We start from the raw sequence: 13381 nt of genomic DNA, 5'->3' as shown, positions 1-13381 counted from the left end.
CCTCTTCATCAAAGACTGACATGGCTTTCAAATAGATATTTTAGAGGCAATTTCTTATGTGCTACAACATCCCATTTCAGGGCAAAATGTGACATTAATCTGGATACAGTTTGCAAGGTCAAAGAAACCCCACTGAGCTAAATCCAACAAGCAATTTTACCTGTTAACACCACTTTGAGTGGGAATGGATATCTTTATGTAGGAGCTCTTGTACATTGTTCAGGTAATGTAAGTCTGTTTTGTATATATCATCATCATCATCATCATCATCAGCCTTTTTCAATCCACTGCTGGACGAAGGCCCCCCAAGATATTTCCACTCAATTTTTAAAAAAGGTCTAATGAAATCTTGGTGTACAATATTTATATATACAAATCTAAATGTTTATATTAAAGCTTTTCATTTTTAATAAACTTTTAACATGCTGATAGAAATGTATAAAGAAATGTCTGCATAAAAACAACAACAACAACAACAATGCAGATAGCACGCTTGATGTGAATTTCCTATTTTACATACTGTATAAAGAAAATAAAACGATGCCTCTCTGCTACCACCTGCTTGAGAAAAGAGAGAACTACAGGTTTTGTAATTCAGTAATAATATTTCTATGGATGGCAACGGTGCTTCTATTATTTGTCAACTTTCTTATGCTTTTATAAATACATTAATATCAGAAAGTCATCTATACAGGCAGTTTTATGTAAAGTGTTTGGAGGGTGGTGTCTGTGTGAGAGCTGCTCAAGAGCTTTAACTGTGGCCACAGCCTCTGAAATGTTCCAGTCCAGGATTACCAGAAATTTCACGAAAAACAGGATCTTTTGGGTATTCAGATGTACCAGAAGATACTCAGCGATAGGAAGGGTGTGAAGTTACTTTCCACACTGCCATCAAATAAACACAAACACAATAATTGTCTGCTCTGGAAACCTGGTTATCCTTTTCCAGTGACACCAGCTCCATTAATCTCAGCTCCAGCTCTGCTCTGATTATATGCCTTTGCTCAGAAAACAGCCCATTTCCACTCCTACCATAATGTAAAGCATTAGTGTGTGAACACATATATAGAATGAAGAAAGCACTGAACTGCATACAGAAAGAAGTCTTAGGGCTTTTCACGAGCCATTGTATAATTTTTCATTTTTTCGCAGCTAAAAGAATAATGTGTTTTGCATTGATTTTTCGACCACCATTGGAAGGAACATTATTAAAGCTCACTGATGGACCCAGACACATTGATAGGCAACAATAACCTCCGCTAGAGCCAGTCAATGTAAGAAGTAATGGAGAAATCTTGAGATTACCGAACTGTCATAATACAAAAGCCAATACTTTTAGATCTACAGACCCATTACACTAAATGAAATGCTGAGGTTTTAATGTAATACAGATAACTCTCCGGCTGCAGTTCAGAATTAGAGGCCTGTCACAATACTGATATTTGTCAGTCTGATCTTTCACTTGAGCTTTTCAGGGGCTGTATTTAAAAAGTTCTTACTCTACTTGGCACACTGAATGTGTTTTTATCTCTTGTGCCTGATTCATTTAAGTATCTGAATTATAAATAATGGTTTACATTTGCCATTATTTACATTCAATAAGTAATTATATTTCACATTCTTGTAATTATTTTTACCTGGAAATGTTAGTAGTTTTGTTTTAGGTATTGAGATTGAAAGGTGTCTTATCTCTTAATAGAACAGAAACAAACCAACAAAAACAATCCTATCTGTCTCTTTCTGTATTTTTCATCCTTTATTCACTGATACATTTTACATTCAATGATGAATGAGCTGTGCTCAATATGGAAACTGCAGTAAGTCTACTTCATTTTGGCTCTAGTTATGCTGGGAGGGCAGATTACGTACGGAAACGGAAATGACGTATATGTGTTTCCTCATTGGTCAGCTTCCCCTAAACCGGGTAAATTTTGAAATTTGGGGCTGGATGAGCAATACATGTTTTTAATGGATCCTTAGATTTTCTGTCGAGCAGCTTTATAACGTTACACTTACACCGTGGAAAAAAAGAAATAACTTAAAACAACTCCTATTGCGGCCGAAGGGCTCGTTTGTGTGAGAATGGAGCACAGTGACGATTCAGAGAGACAGTATGTCAACAGCGACGAAGGACGGGCGGAGACTCTATCGACTGATGATGTTCAACAAATGGAAGAAAATGTTAATTTGGACACGGAGATGGGAATGGAAGTAAATGGAAACGATGAAATACACGGGGAAGTTGCTGCTTTGAAGCAAGGTATGACTTGTCATTGACACTATTCATTTTTTTTACTGGTGTTTGTACTTTTGTAAACATGGCGTCCCAGCTGTTTATGATGATCTAAGACGAGGTGAATGATACTGGAAATAATATCCATCTCCTCAAACCTGTTGTTTCTTTAGCATCGAGCCACGTAGCTACATCTGCATGGGTTATATTTATTAGGTGGAACTCCTCACTCTGATTTCTATACAACATGTTATACTTGTTCTGAATGCCTATACAATGAAGGCATGCATTAGTAAGTTATCGGGTCATGCACATTAAACGGATTCAAACAGGCCATCGGTTTGCTTTTAAAACTTTCCGGTTAAACTCGGGAGTCCTCCTGTCACTTGTTATTAATGTCATCCACATAACAGTACACTGTACAGCAGCGCAACATGAGTGTCGACCTCTCTGAATCCTTCGTCTTTGCGCTTTTGGACTTTTATGGCACCGTTAAGCCGATGGTTTTCCCCATGCAGTTGGATTAAAGTGTGTCAATGTCTGTGTCTGACAGGTCTGGGTCCAGTTGACCAGGGCGGGGACGAGGAGGCCGATGACGGCAGCAGCGACTACGGCAGCAGCGACAGGCCGGGCACACACCTGCAGAGAGCGGCGCGCCGCGGCGACGTGGCCTTCCCCGACACCTTCCAGACCACGCAGCTGCTGTTTTACGAGAGGTTCAAGGCCTATCAAGATTACATGTTAGGTAACTTGTTTGCAGACCCCTGTCATTACATTAGTGATGGTGGAAGCACACGCTGACGCAGACCTTTCAGTTCGAGGGTCATCAGCAGCAATGAAGGAAATTTCAAAAGTAATCCACTTAAGTGCAATCTCTTATTAAGTTGTCTAAATGTAAAAGTTGTGTCTTTTATGAACAAATGTCAGAATAATTGCTTTTTACCCGAGAGAGAGATTTATAGATATTACTACTTTGACTCATCTGCTTGACCTAACGGTTCTGTTGGTTTCTCTAACAGGTGATTGTAAAACTTCAGAGGTAACAGATTTCACTGCAGACTATCTGGAGAAAGTGTTGGAGCCCTGTGGCTGGCAGGCTGTTTGGTGTACAGAGGTGTTTGATGTGCTGGTTGAGGTAAGTGTAGACTCATCATTGGTACATGGTAAAGCAGAACAAGCTTAAGGCAATGAATCTGGGATGCAACACTTACAAGCGCTCATCAAGAGCACTCAGGAGCTCTAGCTAGACTGGGGGGGTTCTGGCTTTAATCGCTTTGAGTCAAGACGCGTCTTAAGACACGTCTTTACCCACAAGCCTTTGCACTCCATTGTTCTCTTTGTGTTTCTGTATTCATGTAGGCTCATATTTTGAAAGTTTCTAATCAAGCTTTGGTGGGTTATGTGATACTGAAACTGCTCTGTTTGACCTAGTCCCATTTAAATGTCTATTGCAGGTAGTTGATGTGGAGTGTGCCAGCTTGAAAGCCAGAGTGGATCTGGTTCTGCCGCTCCTGTGCGAGAGGAAGGGCTGTGAACTCACAGACGAGTCTATGAGGGACCTGTTGGAGGCGAAGGAACATAAAGTGCCTCTGCAGGAGCTCCACGTTGTGTTCGATGAATCGGGGGAATTTGACCAAACTGCGCTTGCAATAGAGCACTTAAGGTGAAATATTTTTACAAATCTGTTAAGCATTCCTCCCGCCATTAGATGATGACTTTAAACTTGATTTTACCATGACAGTATACTTCCGGATATGATATTGTTTAAAAGTTGTGTGGTTTGTAAAGACCATCATTTTTTTGGTTTTAATTTGGTAGGTTTTTCTTCAAACATATCTGGAGGAAATGGGATGAAGAGGATGAAGATGATGATTTTGATTACTTTGTCAGATGCGTTGAGCCAAGATTAAGGCTGTAAGTTTTAGCACTTGCTTCTCGGATTCTGATCTTGCTTGATTGTTTTGAACTGTGATTATAGGCCTTGCCACAAGATGGCAGTATCTCCAAAATGATTGATTTGTACTGCAGTGTTATTTCTTTGGCACTGTAGTAACATTTTTATTACTGGTTGTTTAGTGTAGGAAGGACAAGGCCCATTTAAAACGGCAAAATGACGAGTTGTTGGGGTTAATAAAAAGGCTGCATGAGACAGGACTCTATATCTCCATGGTTTTATAACTGCAGACAGAATGGATCATTTGCTTCCAAAGTCAAAACACAATCCACATTTCATTTTGTCTAGACAAAAACTTTTAGGTCAAGGCTCAGTATGATTCAGACTTGTGCTTTACCTTCAGTAGCTTTTTATTTTAATAGTGTACTTCTACACTAAATCCCCTGTCTTTTTTTTTTTTGTTTCCTCTAAAATGCAGTTTCTTTGCATTTGGACACTAATGTGTTAAATTGTAGGACATTCACAACTGCAACACATACTCAATGCTGTATTAAAAATTATCCTTGAATTCTAGTCAAATCACACATGATTTTAATCCCATTAGAGTCTCCACTGTCACTCCCTTCAAATATCTGGGGTATTATTCAATGTTAAATTAATACCAGTGTTCTGGAGAAATACTTCCTTAGGGACTTACAGTAAGGTCGGTAAATACTGGTGTGCTCATGTATACACAATATCTGTCCTGGCACATATTGGTAGTACAGATAAAATGGGTTTTTGAATTTGTATGTGTATCTGTATCTAGAGAGATACGTCATCCTTGTAATAACATAACAAATTAAACAATGTTGGTGGATATTATTGAATGTGTCAGTATGGTTAATATGTTTTCTTTGTCCCGTGTGGTTGCAGCTATTACGATATCCTTGAAGACCGCGTGCCGACGGGCTTGGTTGCGGAGTATCATAGTTTGCTCTTGAAATGTGAAGAAAAGTACCAGGAATTCATGAGGCTGAGAAACACCATTAACAGCGACTCGGAGTCAGAACTTGACAATGTTTCAATGGTGGAGGGACTCAGGATGTACGAGGAGATGGAGGGCTTGAAACGTAAACTGAAGATTATTGAGAATCCACTTCTCAGGTATTGATGAAGTGTGGGATGTTTTAATTTTTTTTTTTTTTTTTTTTTTCTTCTAGTTTCGGTGAACTTCCCTTTCCTCTAAGGCTGTGGTCTAGTTTTGAGAGGAAAGGGAAGTGCTTTGTTAAACAGGACTAAAGCATCCACACCTGCACCTAATCTATTCTCTGATTTGTATGTTCTAGGTATGTGCTGGGTTACAAAGTAAACTCGGGCCTGCAGTCCTGTAGGGCAAAGGGGCCTCGCCCGGGAGGGGAGAGGATCGTACATGTCGTATCTGTCTCCATGACGGTCAGCCAGCTGCAGAACCTAATGAAAAACAAACTGAGTCCAGATTTTTCTGGAGAAGAGTATGAGTTGCAGGTATGTCCCACCTCCATCTCTCCCATATAAGAGATGTGACTTTCAAAAGCCTCTCCATCAGAAGCTTTAAGATCAATTGAAAGCCAGTAAATGTCACACCTCTTTTAAGATTCCCAATGCTTTATTTCAAACCCTTGAGTTTCTGTTTTTGTAATATTCACTTTGTCAAAACAGTATTATGTCCTGCATCATAATCTACAACCCAACTGATAAAAGCACTTCAACTCTGCTATTCTTGTGCCCGGTTATTCTACAGAAGGTTTTTCCAGAGATCTGTTTGGTTATTTGAATGTGGATGAAAAGGTTACCAATAGAACTTACATTTTCAAAGGAATGATAGACTTTCTTTCATTAAGAACAGTAAGCATGTCGTTATTTATTTTAGTATGATTAGCATTGATTAATGAGGATCTCTTTTGATTGCAAACTGTCATGGCCAAGAAAGGGCTTTTAGAACATTGTATCAAAATCTGAGCTCTAAGTTGGAAGTGCATTTTATCTGATAGGAATATCTACTCTCCTCTCCCCAGTTTCACAGTGATCCTCTGGCAGCAGTAAATGCCTGCTATGAAGGTGATGTGGTCCTCATCTGCCCAGGCCATTACTCTGTGAATGGTTCATTTAGTATTCCAGACTCCATTGAGGTGGAAGGTAAACAGTGTTTCTCTACTATGACTGCATATTTTTGCTATTCAAAGCAGTTCTCTCCCACTTTTCTTTGAATTATTGATGATGCTTTTGTCAGAGGAAGTCCAAATTCACATTGTGGGTTTTTGTGAGACCTCACTCATTTGGGAACTTGGAAATGTACATTGTGTTTGTTCAAATCACATAATTCTTCAGGGTGAAAAGAAATAATCTTTAGAGCTGTGCAATTGCCTTTTTACAATATAATGAATACATAATAATCAGTGCAGAAAGACATACATTTGTTGTAAGTGTATAGATTTTTTAAAGGTATAGATAAAATGTTCACACTTTCTAATTGTACGTTTTTTTTATTTTATGGGGACTGAGTTAAAGCCTCTGGCACTAAGGATAAATTCATCTGCATATAGTTAACTGCACTTGCTATTATCAGTATATTTATTTAAGGGGAAATAACTAGAAGATGTTGATAAAATGAACATAAATTGGTAAAATAGTGGATTAATGTGCCTGTGTAAGTAAATTGTGCTTGATGGTGCAATAAGTGTCTCTTAATGAATGGGGATAATGCGTAAAATGAAGTGTAGAGGGGTAAGAAATGTAAGTGGTCTGTCAGTCATTTTATGCAAATTGAAGACCTGGAAAGTCAGATAGTAAGAACTCCAAAGACTGGAAAAGCTTTTAACTTGCATTCGTTTCCAGCCCTCCCACAGTGCAGGGAAACCATGAAAGCACAGATAAAATATATGAAAATAAAATTGCAGCTACAGATTCTAAAAGAGGCAAATCCAATGCAACCCAATTAGCCAGCTGTGTTGACTTAATCGCTTTTCAGCAGGCTTTTATTTAGATAAACGATATTTAGAGTCGTTTTTATACATGCTCTTAGGTGTTTGATAATGTATGTATATTAAAACTAAATGTACTTACTGTCATCAAAAGTTATTAATTTATGGATGTTATACGTGGCACCTTAAACTGCAGTTAGTTGCGCTTCAAACAAATTGTTGTATATAATTTAATTTTTAATATAAACAGTTCAGCCAAAAAACCTCTGAAATCCTTTGCAAGGACATTTCATTTATTTTCGCATGATCCAGTAATCTCTACACGCTTCCTGACAGTGACGTATACTCATCACACACCTGTCAGCCGGTACAGAGTGCGCACACCTGTCTTGCGTCAAGTGCCGACATAAAAGAACGTCACGAATACCACTCAGCGCAAAGTACCAGTAGGGAAAAGCAAGCAGGGTGAAATGGAGAGAGAAAGAGACTGATGGACACATAGCATATGACCTAGGTATGACTGAAAACCCCCATGGAAAACAAACCTGGAAAGAATATTGACTGCAACACTGCCAAATTTCCCAAAATGACACCGTATTACAGCATTCCAAAGCCATCATTCCGACTGGACACAGCACACACCCCATGCAGTGCCAGTATTTATAATATATATGCTACAGGTCCACAATTCTGAAATTCGAAAAGCTCTGAAAACCGAAGGTGCATGGTGTTTGTTGTCTCGGCACTAGCAGTCACACGTGCGTCAGGTGCTCTACGATATGGCTTGCTTTTATGATTGAAGTTTTATTGAACATTGTATTTAATGGGTGTAACAAATCCACTCATTCTCGATTCAATTTGCCTTAGATAATGTCATGATTCGGTTTGATTTTTTTTTTTCTCCTCTCACTTCAAATGCATAACCTTTTTTGACAAAAATGTAACAATTATTTTAACACTGCCAGCCAGGAATTCAACAATAACATTAAATTAACAGTAAGGGCTTATGAAACACACTTCAATGGACTATCATTAGTTCTAGTTTTACATATGAATAGGGCAGAAACACTGCATTTACATTGCAAATTAAAGTCTTATTTTTTCCAAAACGAGCACACATACATGACAGAAACAAACAATAAAATAAACTTTATGCAATAAACTGTAAACTGTTGTAGAACTTGGTATGCACATATCTAAGTAGACTATAAAATACATAAAAATAGCATAAAATAGAAATGTAACATCTTATGCAACGTGAAGGACTTTGAAGTCTGTCTATCACAGCTGCGTACATCAATGTAGGAAATGTGCTTTTTCAACAGGGCTGTTTTGTGTTGCATTTAGTAACCTGGCACGGTCTTTATTCTGTGTGCCATGGTCTTGAGCATTCATGATCAGACAGGTGACTGATCATGTCATTGATCCAGAGACCTGGGTTTCCAAAGTGTTCAAGATTGAACTCCAGACAGATGGTAGAGGAGAGCTATATCGGGTGCACATCTGCTAATAAATTATAATAATATAGGATGTTTAGACAATCACGTGTTTCAGCAATCAATACGATTATACATCTTTCAAAATTACTAATGTTATTACAAAGCCCAGATTGTTGGCTATATTATTCAGTATAGCCTACCGCTTAAACAGTGGGTCCAGTGGCTGGAGAGGAAAGTATTTATAACTTATTAATTTTGAGCAGTTTACGCAGACATATTTACTTATTTGAGTTCTAGTGTTAAGGAGGCTGCTGTCGTTTTGTTTTTGCAGATTTTTGAATAACTTTTGGTTTAGCGAAGTTAAGTAAGTTAATAAATACACATAAATAAATAAATTGTGATTCCCATCCAATGGTTGAAATCGAACACTGTGGCACAATCCCGTATGCAAACGCATTAGGGGTGTACAATTTTTTAATTGAAAATCAAAGCTCAATCGTTATGATTACCATGCTGGGTGTTACCGTAATATACAGTACTGTACTACCTTTCTGAAATCTGAAAAATTCTGAATTCCGAAACACATCTGTCCCCAAAGATTTCGATTAAGGGATTGTGAACCTGTGTGTGTATGTATATATATATATAATATATTAGTAAATGATTATGGCCTCAAAACGCCACCATAGTTTTCCCCTTGTGAGAACTCACCTTTTGTGTTGGAGAAAACATCTGCTTTGTTTCAAATATTAAGTGTTTCTTTTTTTGCAAATATTGTTGTTGAAGCAGGGTTGATGAATTAAACATTAACTACACTTTTTATTTGGTATTTCTTTTCTTCACTCCTTTGCAGGATTTGGCTTAACTGATGATGTTGTGATTGAAAAGAAGGGCAAAGGAGATACCTTTGTTGATTCAACAGGTGCCAGTGTGAAGATTTCAAACCTGAAGTTTATCCAGCATGATGCAATTGAGGGCATCTTATGTATGTAAAAAATATATATATATTCCTTTCTTTAGTGTATTTATACCACATCTATCTATTACTATGGTTCCATTTTCTGGTAATTGAATGGAATATATTAATAATTCATTCTGAGCTGTTGGCAGTTTCACTTTTAAACCGCTATAAACCAGCACATTTCACTAAATGTGACGGATATGAATTCCTAGAAAGGGCACCTGGGTTCACATCTTTTGCAATGCTCTCCTAAAATTAAAGCTCAGACCTCTCTTTCGAATTTTACAAAGTCATTTGCAGTAAATTGATCAGTGGTCCTACTATTACACTGCGTTGACATCTCAGACTTTGACATGCAATAACGAAAAGGGGTTTGTGAGAGATATTTAAAATATTAGGAAAGTTTAATTTGTTTTATTCCTTTTTAAAGGCTATGGAATGTCTACTGATATTATATAGTGGACTAGAAAATGTATGCTTTTCATGTGTTCATTGAAGCGGATGTTTTTACTTTAAAATGTTTCCATATAATAATGAAGTGAAAAATTGTCATTTTAGGTGTTAGACAAGGAAAAACCCTCATGGAAAACTGCGTCTTCCAGTGTGAAACTACTGGTGTTATAGTGCGCACATCTGCAGAATTGTCAATGAACATGTGCGACCTATACGGTGCAAAAGTAAGAATGTCTTTGTTTTTTATTATTATATTTCTTAGCAGACGCCATTATGCAGGGCGACTTACAATTGTTACAATATATCACATTATTCATATTTTTTGCATACAATTATCAGTTTATAAAGCTGAGTTTATACTGGGGAAATATATTTGGAGTGCCTAGCTCAAGAGTAAAACAGCAGTGTACCACACCTGGGATTGAACCCACAACCCTCTGCTTCAGTGTCCAGAGTCCTATTTTTCTTGAAACCAATTTTTTGTATTCCGAAGAAGTCGGTGTACCAGATTCTTACACGTGTATATCTTACTATTAGGTTAATGGCTAGTGTTTTTTTGTTCATTTCTAAGTGTTTTATTGAGAATTGTCTTTTTCTAGGGCGCTGGCATAGAGATCTATCCTGGTAGTACCTGCAGTCTGGTTGGGAATGGTATTCATCATTGCAAGGAAGGAATACTAATCAAGGTGAGAGCAGAGTACATTTTTATTTTTTCTATGGCTTTGTTTGGCTCTGAATTCTTAGTTGTTGCTGGAGTAAAATCAAAGTTTCTGTTTAATTCTAATTAGCAAACTTATGCATCATCTTCCTAGAAATAAAATTTGGATTCCATAAAACCCAGTAGGAAGAAAAAAAACTGTTTTTATTGAATTACCTTAGGATGAGTCTTCGGCTCTTATCTTCTGTCCTGAGGTTCTGTTCTCCAATATTTGTCTTTATCTTCTGCCTTCATTTTACGTTATGATTCCTTTTCCATACAGTGCCGGATTAATTCTGTTTCTCTTCTAAAGAAATGTTTGACCGTTTTCTATTTGCTTCTTGCTGTAGGACTTCACTGATGAATTATATACCATGCCCAAAATTACTATGGTCAACAATGTCATTCACAACAATGAAGGCTATGGGGTCATCCTGGTTAAGCCCAACGATCTGACTCGAGTGAAGAAAACCATGGAAGCGGAATTTGAAGGTACATTTCTTTTTAATTTATAAAAGTCACAGTGTAACACTATATATAATAAAAAGTCCTGTATTTTCAGAATATAATATCCATTAAACAATGTATTCATGTGAATACAATTTTATTAAAACCCAGAATTGGAAAAAAGGGCCTGTCCACAATGATCCCTCCCTTCCTCTTTGTTCAGTAGAATTAACATTTTTTGATAACTCGGCACCCGTTACTGAAGAAAGTGTATTTAACTGAAATACTCCTGACCTTCAGTCAAGGGCATCCACAAATGAAAATGCTTAATTTCTAAATGAAGCTGGGAGGATGCATGGCTTAAAATAACAAAAGGCAGTCTTCAGCAGCCTCTGAGAATTTAATGGAATATTCAGACGGATGCGATTTGAATTTCTATGAGTACAATTGCTGCAGTACTTGGCAGGTAAATGTAGGGAATTAGGTGTTACTTAATTTAAGAATGTAAATGCCTCACAAAAACAATCAATGTGCAATCTGGACTGTAACTTATTTTAAAGATGATTATAAACTGTTTTGAAGATTGTAAAATTAAGTGTTTTGGTTTGATTTTCTGTTGGTTTCATATAGACACTAATACAGTTACTTGCATTTACACAATTATGTTGAAATATCTGTAAGGAAAATCACTTTAGACAAGATCAGGTTGGTATATTGAATGCGGATGTGCTATGTTCGTTTCGATGGAAAGGAACTTGGCGATGAATACAAACATGATGCCAGTGGTGACTGCTTTATCCTGGGAGAGTTCTACGCACCACGTCTCAGAACGTGTCTGTTTTTCCTGAGTCTGTATGTATGTCCTCAACCAAGTTAGAGTAGAACTCCTCTTAGGCCAATAATGCCATTCCTTTGTTCTTTCTAATTCAGCGTTCATGACAGAATGTCATCTTGGTTGCTTGGTTTTGTGAATTTATGTGGAAATGTTCTGTGAATTCGTAGTAACACTGTTAACATGATATGCTTCTCTTTGAAGAGCGGATGAACTCATGCAATTTAAAATGTAACCCATTAAAAAGTATGAAAAGTATGAGCTGACATCAGTATCTTTAGAAAGGCTTGATTTATTGATTGCAGAACATTTCAGGACTGTTTTATTTAAAAAGGGGGAAATGACTAATTCCAATGATCAACTTTGAATTGCCTGATAATTACTTTCCAGATGAGTTGGAGCATAATGACAAAGGGCAAAAGGAGGAATTGCAAGCAAGTATGAAGACTGAAATTCCCATTATACAGGTGGAGGGATGTTTAGCAGATGAAAATGCACAGACAGACAAGCCAGGTCTCCCCGAGTTCACCGAGGGCAATGATGTAATTAAAAATGAACTGGTGGCCACATCTGCCAAGAAAAGGCAGTTACAGAAGAATAAGATGACTGACCTGGGAATCACACAGGCAGATGAGAATTTGATGTCCCAGGACATGTTTGTCTCCATTGAGGGAAATCACTTCAGACGAAACGGCAAAGGAAGTTTTGGCACTTTTTTGTATTGAATTTTGAGGCCCGGATCTGCGATGAAAGCACACTACAAACTTTGCACGCGTCTTTAAAAAAAAAAAAAAAAAAAAAACTCTACAAAAGTTTGCAGATTGTTGTTTTTTTCTTGAAGAAAACTGGGCTGCCGTAACATCACTATCTGTTGAATCATTGTTTTTAAACACATTTTAAAAATGTAGCTGCTCTTTTTAATCACTTTATAAGATAATGACTTTGAGTAGGAGTTTTTTCTAGAAAATGACTGACAGAATAGCATAATCAGATTCCTACTAGTCTTTTATTTTTCACCCTTTAATATATATTGTTTGTATACATCTATTAATGATGAACTGTAACTGTTTGCATATGGTTTGCTGAAATTATTTTTTAAAAAGCTTAAATATTCTTTAGCTCTGGGTGGGAGGGTTGGTTATTCACATTTAAATATCGAGTTCATAATTCATGTTTTTGAGGTGGGGGAAGTTTGTGTTGGATTGTGTGCACATTCAAAAATAACTTTGTTGAAGCTACAAGTTGAAACCATTTTGAAATAAAATTTGAGTTAATGGACCTATATCATTGTGCAATCACTATTCTAACTTTTAAAGAATTGTCCTTTTACGGCTCTTTTCATTAATTGCAGTGTCAACAGGACTTAAGAAAAAGTTATTGGTTTTACTGGCTTAATGCTCCACCTTTTGTATGCATCCTTACTTTAGACAGTTGCAATTAACGTTTAATTCCAATTGATTACATTGCTGGGGATTAAATGCCC

General features: G+C 37.1%; 1 protein-coding gene across 1 annotated transcript; it reads left to right on the top strand.

Moving 5' to 3' along the window:
* Nucleotides 1–1915: 1915 nt before the first annotated feature.
* shcbp1 (SHC SH2-domain binding protein 1) lies at nt 1916–13176 on the top strand. The gene is made up of 13 exons (XM_066713693.1): nt 1916–2260; nt 2787–2978; nt 3253–3368; nt 3688–3896; nt 4052–4147; nt 5043–5273; nt 5456–5633; nt 6164–6284; nt 9362–9493; nt 10028–10146; nt 10522–10608; nt 10970–11111; nt 12289–13176. Exons 1-13 carry the CDS (start codon nt 2083–2085, stop codon nt 12621–12623), a joined length of 2136 nt encoding a protein of 711 aa, XP_066569790.1. The 5' UTR covers nt 1916–2082; the 3' UTR covers nt 12624–13176.
* Nucleotides 13177–13381: the final 205 nt, after the last annotated feature.

The sequence above is a fragment of the Amia ocellicauda genome, chromosome 9 (assembly GCF_036373705.1).
Source record: "Amia ocellicauda isolate fAmiCal2 chromosome 9, fAmiCal2.hap1, whole genome shotgun sequence".
In the NCBI taxonomy this organism is placed as follows: Eukaryota; Metazoa; Chordata; class Actinopteri; order Amiiformes; family Amiidae; genus Amia; species Amia ocellicauda.
Note: the sequence above shows the minus strand (reverse complement) of the source record. Positions and strands in the feature narration are given on the sequence as shown.